The sequence below is a fragment of the Rhincodon typus genome, chromosome 26, assembly GCF_021869965.1.
Source record: "Rhincodon typus isolate 14 chromosome 26, sRhiTyp1.1, whole genome shotgun sequence".
In the NCBI taxonomy this organism is placed as follows: Eukaryota; Metazoa; Chordata; class Chondrichthyes; order Orectolobiformes; family Rhincodontidae; genus Rhincodon; species Rhincodon typus.
The window spans coordinates 24,411,838-24,436,142 of record NC_063357.1 but is presented as its reverse complement, the minus strand read 5'-3'; the positions used below and the strand labels follow the sequence as shown (position 1 = coordinate 24,436,142).

Sequence of the window (24,305 nt, the reverse complement as noted above, 5' to 3'; positions counted from 1 at the left end):
TATCCTTGCCCCTTTGAGTGCCATTTGCTATAAGTTTCATACAGATTTTCACAGGATGTGTTCTATTTAACTGTGTACAGTGTTTCATCCCCTACAGTGTCAAGCATTATTTTCAATTCTGCTCTGTATTGTGAAATCTTGATACAGTTTTTATTAGAATTAGAGAATTACCAAACTAATTGCTGCTTTTCGTTTTATCCTGATATTCTATTCAGGATTAGGATCAAAAAGGGATGCTGTTTAGTACAAATCTAACTTAAGGTAGATGCAGGAAGCATTCATAATGATTACTTTGAAAGTATGCATTGGTTTTATTTAACTAACTACTGATTCTGGTTTGACTTCAGATTGGAGACATTCAGATGAGACCTACTGAGCAGCAGACATAGCAACCAAGGAAGGAGCAGCCACAGATGTCTATGAGCAAAATAGATTACGGCACAAGACCTCTTCTGGACAGTTTTTTTTTTTTAAAAATGTGATGCTAAGAGTTATATAAAGTCCTATTTCATTTGGCCCTGTCGACCTGGTAGAATTCGTCTTTCATTCTCTCCAAGGAAATGTTTGCCTGTGCTGAGAAGTCTGCTGTAGGAGCAGAGCGTAATAGAATTATTTTATTTCAAGAGAAACTTTAATTTTATTTTGGCTTTTGCTTCTGATGTGTTGCAGATCATTTTAGTGCCGACTATAGCAGTAAAGGTGCAAAAAAATGTATGAAGGATGATTGTGCTGCATATATATGTGGAGAAAATGATTCTTGATCACCTATCTTTCAGTCTTATTGCACAGTTGTTTTATGTTAAACCAAGCTAACAGTTATGTGACTTCTTGTGGTGTGCATATCTGTTGGTCTTCTCTCTGGTTTGCACTGAGAATTCGTTGTACCATTTGGTGAAAATGTTAACTGTTTTGAAGGGATTATTTTACGGGGTATAATTGATACCCAACTGTAATAAGTAACCAATCTCATTGCTTGATTGTGATGACATTAATTCATTTTAATATGTTTTCATTTGCTGCTTCAGTACGAATTAGAATAATATTATGGACCAGGAAACAGTAGGTTTATCCACTTTTTATATATAATTTTTTAAGAAGGATAAGCCTAGATCACAATAATAACAGGGCACTTAATATGATCCAAAATACCTTAAAGATTTTTTTGTTGTCTTGATCTTGAGTTTACTTTTAATTCCCCCATTCAAACTTTTTTTTTCTAAGTTTATTCTATTGAAATGAGGCCTATAAAGTAATTGCACCTGACTACTCACTGACATCCTTCCACTGCCTTGCATAACAACCTTCACCGTTCTTTAAAACTAAAAGATTCCTCTAGCGTTTTGATGTGATTGCAATCTAGAACAACTGGAGTATTGTAATTCTTGAATATGACGGAAAATTCCTAATCCTAGGTTTGTTTATGACTTAAACAGTGTTGTGAGAGTAGGATCTGTACAATTAACGTGTTACAGATTTGGCTATTGAAGAATATATAATTCAATTTATTATAATCACTGCAAGAAATTGAACAATGCTCTGCTTCTTCTAAGGTTGCATAAATTGTTGACTGCTTGGTGATATTCAAATTTTGCTGTCAGATTACAGTGAGGTAGATGTCTCTTTGAAGGTAAAGTCACCTTGGGATATAACACGAGGCAAATAGAACGTAGAACTTGGAACAGTACAGCACAAGAATGAGCCTTTCGGCCCATGATGTTGTGCCAAACGTGGTGCTGAGTTAAACTAATCTCTTCTGCCGTCCTTGATCCATATCTCTCTTCCTTGCCTATTCATGTGCTTCTCTAAACGCCCCTTAAACATCCCTATCGTATCTGCCTCCATCACCCTGACAGCGCATTCCAGACACCTACCACTGTTTAAAAACTTGCCCCGCATCTCCTTTGAACTTTCCCTCCCTCTCCCCCCCCCCCCCCCCCAAAAAAAACCCGTAAATGCATGTCACATAGACTTTATGTTAAATACGAGAGGTCGATTCTTGGTCAGTTTTATTTTGGCTCGCAAATCAAACCTCTGACCTCAGTTGATGACTTGTTCTCCATATATGTACATATATGTACATCCATGCTTACCCAACATATAACCATCACTGTTCCCTTGTTCTATTTGATCATGGGCATCTCTGCCAGACTTTACTAGATGATAACTGAAAGGTTAACATTATTCCACTCTTGACAGACCTGCTGAGAATTTCTAGAATTTTCTTTTTTTTAAATTAAATCCACATTTCTAATAACGAAACACAACAAATTAATTTTCATGTAATCAACAGCAATGTATCATAATGCAGCACACATCTGCTGTGTTTAGTTAATAATAAACACGTAACCTTATCTATGATGATCATTTCAAAACAACAACTACTGGATATATACTACCACATTAGAAAATAGTTTTAATTTGTGATTTAAATAAATCAGTGGCAAGTCCCATTCACCTCAACAGGATAAGAATCGCAAGATGCTTCTGAAAAAACACAAACTGAACTTAGGATTTCTCTCTGTGGTATGGCCACTTATCATAGTGAAAGTTAACTATTAAAGAATGTACTCTGAATAAATTATGCTAATTGAGCTTCTTTGATAGACCAGACAATTTTATAAAGTTGACAGCTAATCCATTTCTTGCATCTGATAGATGCCAAATGGCCTGAAAGTCGCATCAGACTTTTGGTATAAGATGGTCCTGAAACTTTAAGTGAATTGTTGTATACTTTGAGGTGTTTAGTTTGGCATTTAATTCATGTGTGAAATTTTGACACAGTTTTGCCACCTCCTACTCAATTGGTACATTTGACTTAACGTTGATCATTATTTAAAAAGGGATATGTTTAATCAAACATTGCTCACTCTTTGGTGAAGTATACTGTAGATTTCCTAGTTCAAGCTGCTGATTTTTCTTTTCCTCTGCAAAATTGCTGGATGTTCCTTTTTATTTTCTTGTGCTCCCTCATCTCTCGAAGGTGAGTGTGCTGGGGGGAGATGAAAGGAGGACGAGAAGCAGAGAGCAGGTGAGAGAAGAAGTTTAAAAGAAATAAATTTTGCTCTGGCTCCTGCTACAGGTTGTTTTAATACAAATGTGTGAAGTTAGGTGAGGATTGGATTGGATGTTGATTGAATAACCTACCACAGTTGTAGGCTCTTGCTGGGAACCTTTTTGTATCTTTCAAGTGAGCATTCTTCAGTTGTGTACAAGAAAGCTTTTCAATTGTGCTGTTGCTCACTCATCTCAAATTTATGGGTGGTGTTACAGGTTTTAGCACCCCTGTTGGTATTTCTGACTTTCTCACATTGATATTGTAGAAAAACTACTGAAGTCTATAAAATTGTTGGTAGCCACTTCTCTGTTTGTAAACACGTTCAACATCATATTCCTGAATAATATAGATATATTAAATAACTAAAAATTGAAGAACTATGAAGATTGGGCTGTTAAAAGGCAATGGCCCAATACTGCTAGAATTCGTTCATATATGATGGATATGTCCTTCGCAGCTACCCATTTTTCCAAATTTGTTTCCAGGTTTTCCAGAGCCTAAAGAATGTGTTCCCCCTTTATGCTGAGCCATACTTACGTGCCCTCTGACAACAAAAACCGTACTGTTTTTGAATAATACAATTTAAAAAAGTAGTTAATATGAAGAATAATTTCTAATGTGTTGTCTCCTTGGAAAGTAATATTTGTAAATCCACAGTTTGTGCAGAATTTATTTTCATCTTCTTGTTTCTGTAGTCTTTGAAATTTAACACGAAAGTTGTGTTTTGCAATGCAGTTGTAAACATTGCTGTGAAGTCTTTGTCAGCCAGTACTACCTTTAGTACTACCTACTGTTAATATCTTCGCAGATGCCATTGTTGTACAACTTAATACTTAATATTAAAACGATATTTGTGTTAGTTGCTAGAACCCGCTGCCTAAACTGGAAAAGGTGTGAAGTTCTGGTGTGTAAATTATCACTGCTATCCAAAGCAGAACTCTAGTTAAATGTTCTCTCCTATGATCACTTGTATAACTGCTGATATTGGATTGTTGAACACTTCAAGTTCATTATCATGGAAATTGGGATGAGTGTCACGTACTAGGACTAGAATTTTCAGGTAGTTTGGGCATCTTCCGATCAGGTTTGGTAGTCCAAGTGGTGTGATCATGTGCAAGTTAACTACTTAATTTGTTTGTCATGGTGATTGCATTTTCAAAGTCGGTTGATACTGACGCAGCATATAATTACATTTAAAATTTGGAGTTGACTGTTTGGTATTAAAAGGGCTATCTGTGTTTTAAGCAAATGGCTTAACAGGCTGGGAGCATGCAAAGTTTGAAGTCACTTCTATTGCCGTGATGCTGTGCGGCGCACACCTTTATCCAGTGTCATCTGACGTGCACACGTAGATCAGTTTATTTTTTAAAATCCCCATTTATGGATGAATGATTAATTAATTGTATTTACTGAATCTTTTCATAATGTTGAAATAAAATGTGTCATAAAGCAAATATATTAATCTGTGACCAGAGTCTGAAATGATCTCGCAAGTTGCATAGCAGGACAATATTTTGTACCTATTAAAACCCTTTAGCATGCTATCTTTTAAAGCAGAATGTCAATTTATTTAATTTAAAGTACACATTTTGGTAATTTGCTCAATGTTGTGAGCTACTTTTTAAGATGCATAATTGTAATCTTGTGTATCTTCTATATGACCTTTTTTAACAAATTGTTGTGTAAGATTGTTTGGATTCAAAGAGCCACTTCTCATGATTAGTAAAAACCAGTGAAGTACTATAAATCACCAACTTATCTGTCCATATTTTCAAAGACATTTGAACCTCCACGCCCTGCACTTTCTTGTGTTCTTCAAGACTATAATGTTTCTCCTGCAATATTTTATATGCCGTCCACATTGAGTATCATTACCTAAATGAATCTTAATAAACTGTTTATTTCTATTGAAATCTAGATACACTGTCTGGTCAGGTCATTTTTTTTGTCATCAGATTATCCAAAATCTGATATATATTCTTTGTAAAGATTAGCATTACGTCTAAATCAAACCTCTTCTTAAAAAGTCCATTTTCATTGGTTAATTTTTTGTAGTTGTAAAGATGGAACTGGAGTAGAATTGAGAAATGAATGCCCAAGCCTGTATATAGACAGAGGGCAATCTATATTTCCACCCAGAAATATTCTAGAATTTAATGTGTTGCTGTTAACAACAGGTTAAGCATCAGACTTTTATTTTTAAGTTGTTGCGCTGTACAGATTTGAGGTGAACTGTTGGACGGTACCTTTTCAATTTTGGAATTGATTTCAAGTAGGCTTGAATTTTCCAACTACACACCATCGTTTGTACTGTTTCTGCAAAAGTTAACCAATGCTGCTAAATTAACAACAAAATATTGTTAAATCTTTCTTGAATTGTGATATAATAAATAACTCTCCTTCGCTATGAATCTGGATCTTCTGAATATTGTGAACGCTCGGTATGATGAAACCTCAGTCATTGGATAAGATTGTAATTTGGGTCTTGAAGGATATGCAGTCTTTGCAGTGCAATGACATAAATATATTATTCCCAAAATACTACCAGATCTTCTCAAATCCTGCTTCTGACTAAAGCTTACAAGATGTTATGTTTGCACATGCATATTAAAGAATGTACATAAATATTTAGAGCTTTCCTTGATAAATTTTGTCTTTAAACTGCATGGTTCGGTGAATAATTTTGCATCTTAAGAATGGCTTTGCTCCCATGTCATGCAGTTAATCTTCCCATCTTTCTCCCTCCATTCAAAGGAAATTATGGTAAAAGCATAAGTATTGAAAGCCCTTTCCCTTTTCAAAGAGAGAATTTGAAGAGCAAGTTTGTAAAATTTGACTAGCCTAAGGGTAGGTAAATACAGTTACAATAAATGTTCCAAGTTCTCTGCTCATTGTTCTCATGTATTCCAAATGCACCAAACAATATTGCAGAAAGACAGCTAAATCAAAGCCTGTACTGTACTAATGACTCATCATAACCAGCTGCAGAGAAATATTTAGCAATGGGTGAAAATAATGCAGTCTTTTCTTTCTCATAAACCCATTTGAGAAATGTATTTGTGTGTGCAACTTTTGAGAACTCCCCATTAGGACATCTCACACTTGTACACAAATTCTAAATTTTGACACTGAAATCTTTCTGTTTTCTAAAGCAACACCTAAATCTGCAGATACTCAGTTTGTGACTGACTTCAAGATGTTTACTGGTCAATTTTTTTTAATCCAATACCATTTCTGGCAATCAAATTACTCTGAAAGCAACCAGTAATCTTTAGTTATCTTTTGTATAATTTTAACTTACTTTGTAATTACCAAAAATTGATTTGACAACATTGTGACATTGTTGGTGGTTTCCTTTCAAGTACGTTTGTATGTTATTGCCAACAATTTGCCTTCTCCCCATGTCTTAACATTTTTCTAAATCCAATCTGAAGCTTCTGAAGTCATTATCGTAAAATTATATAGCACAGAAGAGTCTGTTTGGCCCATCAAGTGTCCATCACCAAACACAACCCACTAGCCCCACTTTCCCACACCAGGCCCATAGCTTTGAATGTTATGACACTTCAGGTGTTCAGCCAATACTTTTTAAAGGCTGTGAAGTTACCTGCCGCCTACGCTGACAGTGTATTCTGACCCCAGCATCCTCTGCGTGAAAAAATACTTTCTCAAACCCACTCCAAACCTCCTGCCTTTCTCTTCAAAAATGTGTTTCCTTGTTCTTGACCCTTTGACCAAGGGTAAGAGCTGCTTTCTATCCACCCTGTCTGTGCACCACATGATCTTCTCGCCCTCTATAAGGTCCCACCTCAACCTTCTCTGCTCCAAAGGAAAGAACCTGAGCTAATCCAGCCTGTCTTCATAGATAACATCCTCATGAATATCCTCTGCACCTCCAGTGTAATCACATCTTTTTCAATAGCATGGTGACCAGAACTATGCACTGTACTCCTAGCTGTGGCCTAACCAAAGTTCTGTGCAACTTCAATATAACCTCCCAGCACTTCTATCTATGGCTTGACACATAAGGGCAAGTGTCCTGTATGCTTTCTTAACCACCCTATTAACCTGTCATGCCACATTCAGGGATCTGTGGTCAAGCACTCCAAATCCCTCTGTTCACCTGAGCTTCCTAGTGTCCTGCAATTCATTGAGTACTCCCTTGTCTTCTTACTTCCCCAAAATGCATCACCTCACAAGTATCAAGGTTAAATTCCATCTGCAACTGACCATATCTGACGAATCTGTTCATATCCTTCACCTGTAACCTAAGACTCCTTCTGTCTCTCTCTCTATGCCTGTCTCGCTTGCGCTGGTCTGTCTGTCTCAAGAAGGAACCCAGCACTAATCCCTGTGGTATGCCACTGCACACCAAACTCCAGTGGCATAAATAGCCCCCTACCACCTTCTGACTCCTGCTATTCAGCCCATTTTGGATTCTACTTAAGTTACTGTGATTGTGATGAGTTTTTCCCTTCTTCACTAGTTTCCGATATGAGACCTTGCCAAAGGCCTTGCAGAAATCTACATAAACTACATCAACTGGCCTACCTTAATTTGACACACTTGATCACTTCCTCAAAGTTCAGATTTGTCAGGCATTACTTCCCTCTGACAAAGCCATGTTGACTATCCTTGATCAAACCTTGCCTCTCTCTAAATAGAGATTTATTTTCTTCACTATTTTCTCCAATAGTTTCCTATCACTACTCTAGTGTTTTATCTCTACCACCTTTCTTGTAAATTCGAAGCATATTAGCTGTTCTCCGGTCCTATGGCAACTCTCCTGTGGCGAGACTTTTTTTAAAGCTTTTTTGGTTCTGTGCTGCTGTAATTTCCTCCCTCATCTCCTACAGTAGCCTGGGATACAAGTCGTCTGGACCTGGGGACTTGTCTGCTTTTAATCCCTTAAATTTCCAGTATCTCCTTGCGTCTTGCATCAATCTGCTCAAGGACTTCTCGAGTTCTGTACCTGTATCCTGCTCCCAAGTAAAGACAGATATAAAATTTATTTAAAGTTTTGTTTAACACTACCACTATCCTCTGGCTTCATGCACAAATTGCCCCCTTGATCCCTAATGGATTCTAATCTTTACTACCAGCATTTTTTCATGTCCCATCATTTGACCTCCCAATTGCTTTCTTGAACTCCACACCCATACTTTGTCTCCTTTCAGTCTTCTGTTATTTTGCTCCTGTTATGTGTCTCTTTTTGTTAGAAAACTGTCCAGTCCTGAATATTCCTAGACATCCAGATTCTCTGGACTTGTAGTTCCTACATCTTACCCTAAAAGAAACATGTTGGGCCTGTACACTACTCAGTACCTTTTTCAGAAATCTCACACTATCAGATTACAGTCCAATAGATTTATTTAAAGTCACAAGCTTTTGGAATGCTGCTCCTTTGTCAGATGGGCCTTTTTGAATGCCTCTCACTGTTCTGTAAATTTACACTCTTGTAGATGTTTCCTGTCTGTTTTGGCCAGATCCTGCCTTTATAAGTCTGCCTTATCCCAATCTAAAACCCTTTTATTGCACCTTTTTCAGAACAAATTTAAAATGTGAAGAAGGGTCACTGGACCTGAAACATTGTTTGATTTCTCACCACAGATGCTGGCAGACCTGCTGAGATTTTCCCCTGTTCCCCTAACGAATGAATCCTCTACTCCTATCACTCCTTTGATTTTCCTCCCCAGCTGTACAAGCAGGCCACTTGTGGTGCCAGAAGCCTGGCTCTCACTGTACTCCCTTGAGGAACAAACCTTCATCAGCTTCTAAATTGGAAAACCAATTTGTGAACAGAATCCCGGGGACTCTGCACTACCTGCCTCTTTGACTGCCTGGTGTTCACTGATTCCCTTCATTCCTCCAGACCCTTGATCTGGGTATGACCGCCTCTCTAAATATGCTACCCTTGTCAGTCTTAGCCTCAGCCTAGCTAATGTGCCGCAATGTCTTCAGCTGCTGCTTATGCTCTGAAAGCTAGAGCTCATGTTTGTGCAGTTGGGAGCACTTGCTGTACTCCTGGATACCACTAGTATCCATGACTCCCCATATTGAAACAGTATCAATGATTAATTTGATTTCAGTGTGAGGTTAGGATCTGGAATGCACTACCCAACTGCATGGTGGAGGCAGATGCAATTATTGCTTTAAAAAGAGAATAAGATAAATATCAGAAGACAAAAGGAAAATTTGCATATTTACAAGGAACACCAACTTGGGGAACTAACAGCTGCTGTTATAGAGACAGAGGGCTCCTTATAAGCTGTAATCATTCTGAAATTCTCACTTAAGAGGGTAAGAAATAGGAGCAGGAGTAGGCCATTTAGCCTCTCAAACCTGCCCTGCCTTTCAACAAGATTATGGCTGATTTTCCCCAGGGCTCAACCTTTGTATCATATCAGGTCATCACAGTCCTCAACTTGCCAAATTTTCAAAAGCCTATCTACCTTCTCTTTTTAAATGCTTTGGGATTTAACCTCTGCAGTTCTCTGGATTAGAGAATCTCAGACATTCATGACTGTTTGTGAAAAGAAATTTCTTCATGTTTCAGTTTTGAATGATTGCCCTCTTATTTTGTAACTATGTCCCTAGTTTGACATTCCTCCACTAATGGAAACATCATCTCAACATTTACCCTGTCAAACCCCACCTCAAAATCTTGTCTGTTTCAATAGCATTGCCCCAATTCTTCTAAATTTTTAATGACCAAAAGCCTAACCTGTTTAGCTGTTCTTGATAAGTCAATACCATCCCAGGAATCAGCATACTGAATCTCTCTTGAACTTCCTTCAGTGCCAGTACATCCTTTCTTAAATACATGGGTCAAAAACTGTATAAAATATAGCAGGTGTGGCCTCACCAACATGCTGTACAGTTCATTGAATCCCTACAGTGTGGAAACAGGCCCTTCGGCCCAACAAGTCCACACCGACCCTCAGGGCATCCCACCCAGAGGCATCCCCCTATAACCCACCTAAGCTACACATCCCTGAAAGCTACGGGCAATTTAGCATAGCCAATCCACCTAACCTGCGCATCTTTGGACTAGGGGAAGAAACTGGAGCATCCAGAGGAAATCCATGCAGACAATCCTGAGGGTGGAATTGGACTCCGGTCCCTAGTGTTGTGAGGCAGCAGTACTAACCACTGAGCCACCATGCTGCCCCAAGTTGTAACAAGAGTTGTTTTTTTTTAAATTCCAACCCCCCCCCAACAATTAAGGCCAAAATTCTATTTGCTGCCTTAGTTACTTGCTGCAACTTCATGCTTTTTTTTTTTCCCCTGCACTGGAATAGACAGATGCCCCTCTGCTGCACGTTTTCCAGCATCTCTTTTTATTTAAATAATCTGACTTTTGATTCTTCCTTCCAAAGTGCATGACCTCACATTTTCTGAAATTAAACTCCATCTGCCAGGTTTTTGTCCACTCAACCAATCTATTCCTACCGCAAATTCCTTATGACCGCATCACAGAATGCCCTCTAAAATATTTTTTGAATTGTCAGCAAATGTGGATAAGTTAAACTTTGTCCCCTCCTCCAAGTCCTAAATATTGGTGGGAAATAAATTTCAGCCCTAGGACTGGTCTTGGTGGCAGTACACTAATTGCATTTTACCTACCTGAATAGATCCTGTGATTCCCCATCCTGTCTTGAGTCTTAACTAATTGTCCATCTAATACAATGCCCCCAATACTTTGAGCTCCTATTATGTGCAATACTCTGTTCGGTGGCACCTTTTATAGAATGCATTCTGAAAATCCAAATGCATTGCATCTGCTACTTTATCAACTCTGCTTATTGATATATTGTAGACTTTGATCAGATCACCCCTTAACCTTCTAAATTCTAGAGAAAATGAACCTAATTTGTATAATTTCTCCTCCTAATTTAACCCTGAAATCAAGTTATTATTCTTGTAAACCTTTGTACTCCCTCCAAGGCCAATGTGTCCTTCCTAAGGTGTGGTGCTCAGATCTGTTCGTGGTACTCCAAATGAGGTCTAACCAGGGTTTTGTTTAACTGCAGCATAATTTTATACTCCAGTGTTCTAGATATAAAGACCAGAATTCCCTTAGCTTTCTTAATTATTTTCTGCACCTGTTTGTGGCATTTAAAGATCTGTACACCTGAACCCCCAAATTTCTTTGGACGTCCATCATATTTAACTTCATGCTACCTAGAATATACCCTGATGTCCTTTCCTTTGGTCCAAAATGGATAACCACACAGTTGCTACATTGAATTCCGTCTGCCATTTTGCCCATTCAATAAATAGTCCTTAGTAATTTTATGCTATCATCTACACCGTCTACAATACTTCTTAACATTGTGTCATTAGCAAATTTGGCTATATGACTCTTTATGGCATTATTCAAATTGTTAGTAAATCGTATGAAAAATTGAGGCCCTAATATGCATCCTTGTGGGATACCACTGGTCATATCCTGGGATGGGGATTTACTTGATCCTGTCCCAATACTGGAGGTACCGTCAAGGTCAGCTCAAGGGATTTTGGTACTCCACTCCATATTCAATATAGAGAAAAATGAGAAGCCCAGAATGAAATTTTGCCTTTAGACTTCAGTTTGCCAAGTAAATAATTTGGCAGTCATTAAAGTGTGGCACCCTAGGTGACTGCCTAGGTTGCCTCTATGGGTCAGTTTGGCACTGGATACAATGCAATCTTACTCTGAGATTAATTTGGACTTGGTTAACAGAATGAGAGATTGCTTCAAACAGTCTGAGGTGGGAGTGTACATAGTGACAGAGTTATTTTTAATGTTTCTTAATTTCATATATAACTCGTGCTAAAATATCTTAAGCAACAACTTACATTGTAAACAAACTTCCAAATTTGTTACTTCACTGGGACCCTGTTGTAACACAGTCCATATAGATGAGACCAAGTCATAAAGAGGCGCTTTTGAAATGCATTAAGCCTGTAAATTCACGTAAATTGAATGTTATTTCTTCTGATAAATTTAAATATATGCTGCAAATCATTAGTGTACAGATGGCCATGTGTTGAAGAAATCCGGATCAGTTTTTGTCTGTTCACATCAACTCATCGACTCTGTCTTGAGGTGTCACACTTTGAGTTCTTATTAGTTGGCTTTCAATCATTCAGTGGGTTTTTTTTTCTGTCTCTAGTCCATGGATGACGGTGCCTCAATACCGGCATTATCTTCAGCTTCTCTCCAATGGTGCAAAATGTTGTCTTTTTATGATTCCATACACACTATTTCACATTAATCTTTGTAGGCACATCTGTACCAGTTTGACCAATACGTACTTAAACATGTGAAGACGTTATGATAGTATAGACTCTGACAGATTATCGTTTTGCTACATGGGGTTCTGCTATAAAGCATGTTCTAGCAATGCGAATTGACTATAACGTGACTGACAAATAGGGGAATGCTATTTCTAAAATGCGAACTTGTGTTGGCTATAACACGATTCCATCAGTGACCTTATAGTTGATGTTTTGGAAGATGTTTTTAGAAAGTATTGCAGGAAATAAAAATTGGATTTCAAGATTTGCCTCATCCTGAATAATGTGCCAAACAATCTTCCCACTCTTGAGCTTTCTGAAAACATCAAAGTGTTATTTCTACCCCTAGACACAACCTCTATCCTTCAACCCATGGACTAGGGTGCAATAGAAGCTTTTAAAGCTTATTACGTAAGGTGTACATATAAAAGGCAGATTGTAGCTATGAAGGGAATTAGGATAGTGTTCTTCAATTCTGGAAGAGCTTTCATATCAATGCAACTGACATTATCGTGGAGGCCTGGGGTGACGTCAGTAAGGATTGCTTGCATGCAGTTTGGTGGAAGCTTCTCCCAGATTTTTTTTTTTAAAGATTTTAAAACCTTTTATCTGTTGGAGAAGCTCCCAAGAATCAAAGAACAGTATGTTGATCTTACAAAGCAAGTTGGATTTGAAGAAGGGGAGAGTGAGGATATTGAAGAACTGCATGAGTCCCACTGTGGAGACGTCTCTACAGCTGATCTACAATAACTTGCTACTGAGGGGCAAGTGGAAACTGGAGATGAAGAAGTTGAAGTCCAGGATGCAGCACCATGAGAGTTTTCCACTTCTGTTTTGTCTTCGATCCTGAGGGAATTTGAGAAGCAGTTGCAGCTCTTAGAGGACAGCGATTCCAATGCAAAACACAGCAGGGTAGCAGTTTGTGGAATTAGATCTTATTTGGCACTCTAATGAACAGCTTCTTCATGAAAGAAGAAAAAAGGCAAAGTAGCAAAAACTGGATGTCTTTTTTAAGCCAACTCCAAGAAACAGTCATAAGACAATGAACCACAGCCATCCACTACTGGATTAACTATTTTTCGCTCTAACCCTGCAACTACAACTGCACTTGAAGGTGGTGGTGGTGATGATGATGATGATGACAACCCTCAGCCCCTGCATTAACAACAGAGCAACCTCAAAACCTCCTCCCCCATCAAGTCATCTTGACATTTTTTCAAGGTGATGTGTTAAATTTACTTTTATTTCATTATTATGGTGATGTGGTCCTTGTAGTCAGAATATAGTAAACTGTGGAAAATTACCAAGGTACACCTCAAAAGTTTTAATCTCCTTATTACACCTACAGAACTGAGTACAGAAATGGGAGTGTAAGAGCGATGAATGAGTGACTGGAAAGTTGTTGCATTAGGGAAGACTTTTGATTCTTAAGGCACAAATTGGCTTTGGGGGAAGAGAGCACCTACATAGGTCAGTTGGTTTGCATCTGAATGGAGCCAGGACAAGGTCCTTGTGGGGCATTTTCCTCATGATGGTTTAAGGTTGAAGATAAGGTTTAAACTCAGCAGGGATTGTGACAAAAAGCAGGGTGTACAAATGCTGGGAGAGACAGTACTCAAATAGACAATAGTAATAGGTGGAGTTGGAACAATGAAGAAATTAAAACATCCTGAAGGAGGGTTACAGAGCAAATCTTGAAGAATTTTCTTAAAAGTCTGCCATAGTTCATAAACCATTTCTTCCACTAAACTTTCCCAGTCCATTTCAGCCAACTCTGCCCTTATTCCCTTATTTAACTAATTACCCTTACTTAAGGTTAGCACAGTAGTTTCAGAGCCAAGTTTTTCACTCTAAAACTGAACGCTAAATTCTACCATGTTATGTCTCTATTTCCTGGGAGACTTTTTTACTCAGATCATTTATTAAACTTGCCTCTTTACATATTACTACATCCAGAATAGCCTGATCCCTGGTTGGATCCATAATATATTGTCGGAGGAAACTTTCCCAAATTTGTGCTCTAAATTTTTGCTCATGAGTACATCTACCAATTTGCTTTTCCCAATCCACTTGAAGATTCAAGTCATCCATGATTAATGTATTGCCTTTTTTAGGCGCCTTCATCATCTCCTGATTTATTCTCTGTCATATAGAACAGCTACTGTTAAAGTACCTATAGACCAGTCCCACCAGTGTCATATTCCCCTTCTTATATCTTACTTCCATCTGTGTCTTCTGATCCAAGATCATTTCTTGCTATTGTTCTTATTCCATCTCGATCTAACAAAGCTACTCTGCTACTCTTTCATTCCTGCCTGTCCTTATGAAAAATCACCATAACTCCTGAATATTTTGTTTCTGAATTTGGTCTCCTTATAATCACGTCTCTGTCACGACTATAAGGTTAAATCTATTAAACTCTATTTGATTTGAACACCACTTATATGCCTGTTTCAAGTCTTCCCTCGACTTATTTTCATCCAAGTAACAAATCCCCAGCTCTGCAAATGAATCTTGTGGCGAGAATCCCTCATCCCTGGAACCAAGTGGGTAAGTTTTCTCTGCATCTTCTCCAGCATCTTCATCCTTTCCTAAAGAATGGTCAATAGCCCTGGATACAAACTCTCATTGTGGACCAACCAGACCTTTGTAAAGGTTCCATAGAGGTTAAGACCTGAGTTTGAGAAAGGAATACTCATATCCTACAAAACCTTTATATTATAGATGGTGTGACAACCACAATTTCTAACTTTTATGTAAAGCTTTTAACGTAGAGAATTTCAAGTCACACTTGATACACAGACCCTAAAAGGAGCAGAGGAAATCCGAGAAGTTGGCCAAAAATGCAGCTTTTAAGGAGGCTTTTAAAAGATGTGTAGATGTCTCAAACTTTACAGATTTAGGAAGCTCAAGATATCTTAAAGCAATGCAACTGAGTAGAAGAAGGGTGGAAGAATGTGCAATTGGCAAGAGTTGGAAGAGTAAAGGATATGTACAGCCAAGTAAGCAGAGATGGGATGGATCAAGGCTATGGAGAGGCTTGTTGATATGCCCATGTGTTCACACACAAGGATGCCAATGGACACCACAGGGTGCTGATAATGTGAGTTTGAAATTGAACAGATACAGGCATCGGTGACAAGAGTCTAGATCTATTCAGGATGTGCAAAAAGTAAATATAGCCTTGTGCTTCACTAACACGTGGCCAACAAAAACTTGCTGAATTTTCTGGACTTGAAAGAAGGCAAGTTACTTCAGCATGGGAAAGATCTTGTAGTTGTTTGTTATGTTTCATTCATTGCAGCTACACTTGTCCACGAAATGTTATGGGACTGGAATATTAATGAGAGATTTGAAATATAAAAGAATCTTGTCAGTGATACCAGTACAATGGCTATTCGTGTTTAAAAAAATATCATTAGAAAACAGGAACTGCTGTTTAAAAGACAAAGCAAATAACCAATAATTAAATCCTTAGTGTATGCCTTCAGTTTTCAAATTCCACCATTCAATAATCTGCAGTTACCTTTTAAAAATGTAATTGGATGACAAACCCTCAAAGATATATATGCAAGTGAAATGCTCGTTAAAAGGTTGATATTAATGTTGTCTGTGACCTTCCCGAGGCCATATTAGCAGTTCAATAAAAGAGCAATAATGATTGCCTAGCCTCAAATAAATGGATATTAATAACCAGACAAGTAAACTCAAGAAGTTCATTGTTTTGTAGAAAAAAGTAATGCTTTTTGTGCTGATTTTATTCACCTATGACCATGAAAATCCCTTGAGTTAAAAATTGTTTGGAAAACTGAGCAATAACTGCAACTTGCAGCCAGTTGGACGCCTTTAAATAGAGAACTAGATAAACTAAGGCTCATATGTGCACTATCCTTTTGGCTTCCGTGATGCTCTGGGCTGTGCACATAACCTTCTGTAGTTTCTTAGAGTCCAGAGCAGAGCAGTTGCCGTACCAGGCTGTTATGCACCCACAGAGTATGCTTTCTATATTGCATCTGTAAAAGTTGGTGAGGGTCGTTACGGACATGCCAAATTTCCTGAGCCACCTGAGGATGAAGAGGTGTTGTTTTGGCTTTACCGTCGCATCTACGTGGGAAGTCCAAAACAGGTTGTTGATTATTGTCACTCTGAGGAATTTCATGCTGCCCACTCTCTCAACCTCAGTTCCATTGATGTGGATGGGGGCGTGTTCTCCTCCTCTTCTTTCTGAAGTCAATGATCAGTTCTTAAATAAAGTTTTTAAACCAAGCTTTACAGGTTACAGATATGTGTGTGTGTGTGTGTGTATATATATATACAACCAATGTCAGCAAAAATAGATTGTAGGCTTTATTTATTTGCTACATATTAGCTACTTGTAATTGTACAATTGCAAATTGGCTGCTGTATTGGTCTACTTAAGAACAGTGAGTCCAAAAGTTGTAAATCCACCATTGGATGTTGAAGAGAAGCCCAGCAACCCGGTGAAACTCTCTGTTGTGACAGTTATAAATGCATACCATGGCATCTCTGCTGCCCCTTCAATCCATCAGTCCCAACTTTAATAATCTCTAATGCATTGTTAGTCCCTTTGTCTGATCTGTCGTGATGTCCTCTCAAATTTTGACGTTCCACCTTTTCTTTCCTCCACTGAATATACTGCTGGTTCCTTTTAAGTGTGATGTTGTAACCTGAATCATCCCTATATCATTTTGCTCACTTTCAGAGCACATCGCCTAAGAATGTGAAAACTGAGTTCGCTTATCCCTTGTTTAATAAACTTCCAGTCTCTGCAAATTACCCCAGATTCAAGGTATATGAATTAAACAGCCGTTAAAAAATACATTTTAGCAGGTGGGAATCAAACAGTGAAGAAAGAAGTAGGGATATTTAGTGAGAAATTTAATTTATTTTAACTCATTCTCTTCTTCGTACAGTTTATGAGAATGATTGGACTTGGACAATGTTTCAGTTATGCGCTCACCCACTATTCTATGCTGTCTGATTTTCAAATTGTGTTTTTTTTTTCTATTCAAAGCATGTAGAGGAGGTTAACATGGTACTTTTGAGTTTATCATTGAAGAAAGAATTTTAGCACACATTAGACTCAAAAAGAAAAGTCTTAAGTAAAGGGACATGCAGGTTAATTGAGTCTGCAGCTTAACAGCATTCATTCTGATGTTTCCTAACATATTTATTTTGCTGTTATTAATAATTAACTTCAGGCAATTTGGGAAGCAGGGCAATGGATTGAATTGAACTTTCTTTGCAGACCAGGCCCAGAAGTGCTGAATCAAGGTCAAACAGCACCATCACTGGCAGAAAGATGTAATTACAGTCTATAACTGCGCATAGCTTTTAAAATTGTAAAACCAGGTTGAATCAATGAGATTTTTAACCTATCATGTAGGTTGTGTACCAGAATAAGAAGTGTTTAGACTTAGCACTCTTGAATAGTGCCATATGTACAAATTGAGAAAGGAAGGATATAAATGTGTGAGCAACTGAATGGTGTATGGAGACAAGACAGATGTTTGAAAGATATGCCACTAACTGAGGTGCCACAAAAACAGAGAATACTGGAGAAATTAGCGGGTCTTGCAGCATCTGTGGAGAGAGAAACAGAGTTAATGTTTCAAGTCTGATATGACTGTTCTCCAGAACGAACTGATCATTCTTTTTTTATTGTCACATATACTCCATGAGTATAGTGAAAAGTTTGTCGCCAATTACAGCACCAACTTAGATACAAAAGTACCTAGGCACAGCTTCTTTTGTTACAAGACTTGTTACAGAAATAAAATGTCCAGCACTACAGAAAAGAGATCAGTACAGCAGACCACAGTGACACTTAGCCCTGGCTCCACAACACACTAGCGACACGCCATGCCAGGAGGCCACTGCAGGAGGCTGGAAGGTCGCCATACCACGCTGAGAGGCCACTGCACCAGGCCGGCAGGTTGCCATGACATGCCCAGACGCCTGGAGTCATCGGTCCTCGCCAGAGTCCAGGGTGTCGGGAAGAAAAGAAGAAGGAAAAGAAGAAGATTTTTAAAAATCACTAGGAGGTGGATAGACCATTGCCAAATTGGCCATAGTATCTGAGTTAGGTGAGTGAGCTATGGAATAAACACGTGTGGGGTGGAGGGAGATGGGTCTGGCTGGGAAGCTCTTTGGATGGTCAGTGTAGACTTGATGGGCCAAATAGCCTCTTTCTGCTCTGTAGGGATTCTATGATTGTTTCCAATGAACTTCATTGGCTGTTCTGAGAAAATTCATTCTTAATTGAGTGTTGTATCATTAATGACATTCAGGAGGAAGAAGGGTGCTCTCTAATTTTATTCTCCCTTTTTGTTATCACAGGACAGGTTAGTTGACTCATCAATTTACCAAAAGGTCTGATGGTGTTTGAATATAATTTTTTTAACTGACAACTCAAACCCAGGTGAAGCACAGGGCAGTCCAGCACTCTAGTGCTGGAGAAGCTTAGGCACTTTATGTTAAAATATATGTCCTCTTTTGTAAATTCTCTGTATAACCTTGTATGTTCTGGAACACATCAAGAATGTTGTTGGAAATGCTCTCAGTGCACCACCTCATGTTAATGTAAGAGAATCTAGCTGTAAAAATACTATTTGCAATATTTGTTTGCAAATGTATTATAACGTTTTTCTAACTGCTAATTTCACAAATGCATCAATTTAAAAAAAAAACTAGTTCTTTCTGTTCCTCCATCACTGTTTGCTTCTAAAACCTACATTTGATTTAAGGAAATTGGTCACAATTTATCTTGTAACTCCCCTGTGGCATCATAATAATGAAATGCTGCCACAAAACCACACAGGTTTTGTGCTGCTGGTTATATGTTTTCCTCAGTTTATAAAGTGAAAGAGAAAATATTTTACTAAACTAAGAGGTTTGGTATAATGATTTTTCTTTAACCTTGCATGCAGGGGAATATCAATACGCTATGGATTTACTCTCTAGGTAGCTCTCTATTTATTCGGGTTCAGGAGTTACTTATTTTGGAAACCTTTGTAAGTGATAGAAAAAGGTTGTTTTTAGTTCAAGTAGTTCTTGTTTGGTCAATATATTTATCAAGTGACTCAGAATTAACACTGCACTTTCACACTGAATAATTAAGGGCAGTTTTTTACTCTTTCAATTAAGATTGGAGAAATTATCATTACACCAACAGAACAATGTAATCTCACTTGTCCCAATGAGGGAAGAAGAGTCATCCATCACTGTAAAGTGCATGCAGTCAAATACAGAGCTTGCCAATGATTCAGCCACTGATTTAAATAAAAGTAAGCATATTGCTATATAATTACTTCACCGTTGTACATTGGACAGATTTCATTCCTTGTGATTTCTTTGTAAACCTTAAGTTGTTAAGTACCTTTAATAATTTTCGGGGCAATTAATTGCTGTCATTTTGTTGGACCAGTCCATGAGGGACTGAACCCTCAAGTAAACAAAATGCCTTGGCTTCAGTCTGCCTTTGTTTTCTTACTTCTGGTGAAAGGCTGCACCACAAATTTAATATGTTTAAAGAGAATTTAAATTGATTTGCCACCTGTTGACATGAAGCAGTTCGCTGGTTTTATTCCTTTGCCCAGTTATAGGCCCAGAATACAACCGAAAAGGACTGATACTGGGGGAGACCCCTGGGGATTATTGCACACTGGCCATGAACACTGGAAATTGCAACACATCTGGATAAGACTGTAGACATAGAACATTGTCCGCGGGCCACCATGAATGTGCTGCCTTTACAGTTAATGGGCCCAGGACAACTCTGCTTTCAAACCTGTGACTTATGAAAATGCATTAACTACTTAATAATTAGAACTACAGAGATATACAGCACGGAAATAGATCCTTTGGTCCAACTCGTCTTTGCCAACCAAATATCCTACATAAATCTAGTCCCATTTGCCAGCATTTGGCCCATATCTTTCTTAAACCCTTCCTATTTATACACCCATCAAGATGCCTTTTAAATGTTGTAATCGTGCCAGCTTCCACCACTTCCATTAGCAGCTCATTCCATATATGCACCACCCTCTGCAAGAAAAAGTTGCCCCTTAGGTCCCTTTTGTACCTTTCCCCTCTCACCTTAAACCTATGCCCTCTAGTTTTGGACTCCCCCACTCCAGGGAAAAGACCTTGCTTATTAACCCTATCCATGCCCCTCATGATTTTATAAACCTCTGTAAAGTCACCCCTCAACTTCCAACGCTCCAGGGAAAGTAGCCACGGCCTATTCAGCCTCTCCTTATAGCTCAAACCCTCCAACTCTGGCAACATTCTTTTAAATCTTTTCTGAACCCTTTCTAGTTTCACAATATCCTTCCTGTGGGAGGGAGACCCGAATTGCACACAGTATTCCAAAAGTGGTCTAACCAATGTCCTGTTCAGCCGCAACATGACTTCTCAACTCCCATTTTGAATGCACTGACCAATAAAGGCAAGCATACCAAATGCCTCTTCACCATCCTATCTACCTGCGACTCCACTTTCAAGGAACTATGAACCTGTACTTCAAGGTTTCTTTGCACAGCAACACTCCCCAGGACCTTACCATTAAGTTTTTACACTTAATGGTAAGGTCCTGGGGAGATCCTGCCCTGATTTGCCTTTCCAAAATGCAGCACCTCACAGTTATCTAAATTAAACTCCATCTGCCACTTCTCGGCCCTTTAGCCCATCTTATCAAGATCCTGTTGGACTGTGAGGTAACCTTCTTTGTTATCCACTACTGCTCCAATTTTAGTGTCATCTGAAAACTTACTAATGATAACTCCTATATTCACATCCAAATCATTTTATATAAATGACAAAATGCAATGGACCCAGCACCGATCCTTTGTGGCACACCACTGATCACAGGCCTCCAGTCTGAGTGCAACCCTCCACCACCACCCTCTGTCTCCTACCTTCGAGCCAGTTCTGTATCCAAATAGCTAGATCTCCCTGTATTCTGTGTGATCTAACCTTGCTAATTAGCCTACCATGAGGGACCTTGTCGAACGCATGTCGAATATTATGAAAAAATTTTTTCTTTAATATGCAAATAGTTGTGACATCACTTAAAAATATCTGGCAAAATCATCAATCACTGAGTTACCAGAAATGATTTTGAGTTTGACCTTCAATCATTGTGTCCAAGTGATATCAAATGCATCTCATGTCTCCTGTTACTCTAAAATATCTTCCCCTCGCATACCACAGTGTCACCTATTAGCCTAACCTATGCTGAACAAAAGGTAAATATCATATTTACCAGAAATTCCCTGGAAGGTGATGGGGCAGCACAGTCAGAAAGTAACAGTGACCCTAATCTGCTCTGATGCAGAATCCTGCTCTGTGTCATTTCCTGCAGCTAATACACACCAACTCTGAATATGCAAATAAATATTTTCATTAGGACAGTGTTGAACACTTGAGCTGCTCCAATTAAATGCTTCCAGTGCAGTCCCACAATACTCCGCCAGCTGTTTGCTACAGCACCATTGTGCTCCATGTTATGTGGGTTTTTATTTAAGGACAGAAAGAGATTTGAATAGTGGCTTAAATAAATCAGTACAAAGAAAGCATGTGATTACAGCTGAATGCCTCTGAGACCCCTTGTGGTGTTATACAGTTAGGTTTATGACAGATAGAAATAAACACATAAAACCTCAGAACAGAAGTTCCAACTTCTTACTGTAGAAGAACCCAGAGTTCTGCCCAGAAGATAGAACGGTTGCTCCCAGCAGGAGAATTAAGTCAATTCAGGATCGCCAGTCATCATTGCTGAAGTGTTTTCATGTAAAGCTTCCAAACCAGGAGAGTTTGGTCAAAATTTTATTAGAGCTGTGAAAGTCTAGGCCATTGGAATTGCAGGAGGTTTATGGAAGCAGACTCAGAAAGGAGCCATTAATATTGTCTCCGTTGTTCAAAATAAAGAAATGGGAAAAGTCAGTCAAGAAAATATCTTAAAAGACTGAGATACGAGTGATATTTTGCTGGGTTTGAGTTCCTGTAGCAGGGTTGGGCATTAGGTGAAGCTTCATTTCGCTTTTTGTGTTAAGATCTTTCTATTAATTTTCCTCTTCTTTCTGTTATTAAGGAACATCTGCAGCCTCATGAAAATGTTTCGGTAACTAACGAAGAATGTTAACCAACTGCAGAAAATTAAATAGATGATCTATCAAGCCAGATTTCATTCTGGGATCTGACTTGTCCAATATTGCTGTCAGCTGGGACCATAGCAAAATAGTAATCTTCTGTTTATGTGTTTTCTTAAAAGAAAACAATTGCACTTGTAAGAGCTGATTTTCTTCCACTTTGTTTCCAGACAGCAGCTTAAAATCTGAGGAAAAAATGGACAGTCATCCTTTTACTCCCATTTCACTCCTCAATAACACTGGGTTCTTTAGCCTTTCGGGTATTTGGCTGAAAATGAACGCAACAATCTGAATTGCATACAAATGCAAAGCATAGAGTTCTGCGCCCACAACTTTAAATGGTTCAAGTCCCATATCTTCCGGAAGTGTGTAATAACATCTCTGAACAGGTTGATTAGAAAATATCTAAGGTCCCTCGCAGATTAGGAGCAAACGGCTCCCATTTGAAACCTCACTCTCCTGCAGAGATGCAGTTTAGTGCTGCCTGCTTTCAGAGACTGCTCTAAGCTTCAGCTCATCATGAGGAGGCTCAGGTGCTGTAGCCATTAACAGAACTGTACCATTTAGATGCTTTCCACTGTAATTACTCCCTTCCAGGGAAGGCAATGGCCGAATGGTATTATTGCTAGACTGTTAATCCAGAGACCTAGATAATGTTCTGGGGACCTAGGTTGGAATCCTGCCATGGCAGATGGTGGAATTTGAATTCAGTTTTAAAAAATATGGAATTAAGAGTATAATGATGACCGTGAATTCATTGTTGATTGTTGGAAAAACCCATCTGGCTCACCAATGCCCTTTAGGAAAGGAAACTGCCATCCTTGCATGGTCTGGCCTACATGTGATTCCAGACCCACAAGCAATGTGGTTGACTCTTAACTGCCCTCTGGGCAATTAGGAATGGGCAATAAATGCTGGCCTGGCCAGCGACACCCTCATCCCATGAATTAATTTTTTAAAAAATGGTCTAGAGACAATCTGCCCCATAATCATTAGCAACGGTGTTATTGTTGAATCCCAATGAGCACAATGTATTATTCTAGAATGAAATGTACCTGGAAATGCATTCAAAGCTATAACTCTAAATCACAGTTACAGAGATTCTTTAAATCAGTAAACTTTTGTTGTTGATGCTCATAATATTACTTGAATGCTACAGCTACATCATGGGGCACATTGACTTCAGTCCCTTGGGTACGTACGTCTGTCTTTTTCATTTGTTTATACGTAGCTATGAGTTGGTGCCTACAGACTTTAGAAGTGCTTCTTTTGGACCTGCTTGAAGCAGAGAAGGTTGAGGGGGGACCTGATAGAGATGTGTAAGATTATGAGGGGCATGGACAAGGTGAATAGAAAGCAACTGTTCTCCTTAGTTGAAGGGGCAATGACAAGGGGACATAATTTTAAGGTGAAAGGCAGGTGGTTTAGAGGTGATTTAAGGAAAAACCTTTTTCATCCAGAGGGTGGTGGGGATCTGGAATGCACTGCCTGACACAGTTATTGAGGCAGGTAACCTCACAACCTTTTAAAAAGTACTTGAATGAACACTTAAAAAGTCACAACATTCAAAGCTTTGGACCTAGCGCAGGAAAGTGGGAATAAAGACGTTAGTGGTATATTTTTGGTGAGACAGACTTGATGGGCCAAAGGGCCTCTTGTGTATTGTATGATTCTATGATCCTCCAATATCCCCTGGTTGGAGTTTCTAGACCTAGGACGAAGTCTCAGGCTAGGGGCCAGACCATTTGGGACTGAGACATGGAGGAAATCCTTCACATAAAGAGTGGTGAATCTTT

General features: G+C 38.7%; 1 protein-coding gene across 1 annotated transcript in view; it reads left to right on the top strand.

Moving 5' to 3' along the window:
* Positions 1–4,972, top strand: part of dhrs11a (dehydrogenase/reductase 11a) — an 82,137-nt gene extending 77,165 nt beyond the window's left edge. The window contains exon 7 of the mRNA XM_048612660.1: positions 348–4,972. Within this exon, the coding sequence (XP_048468617.1) occupies positions 348–389 (42 nt within the window). The 3' untranslated portion in view covers positions 390–4,972. The remainder of the gene's footprint in view (positions 1–347) is intronic.
* The last annotated feature ends 19,333 nt before the right edge of the window (positions 4,973–24,305 follow it).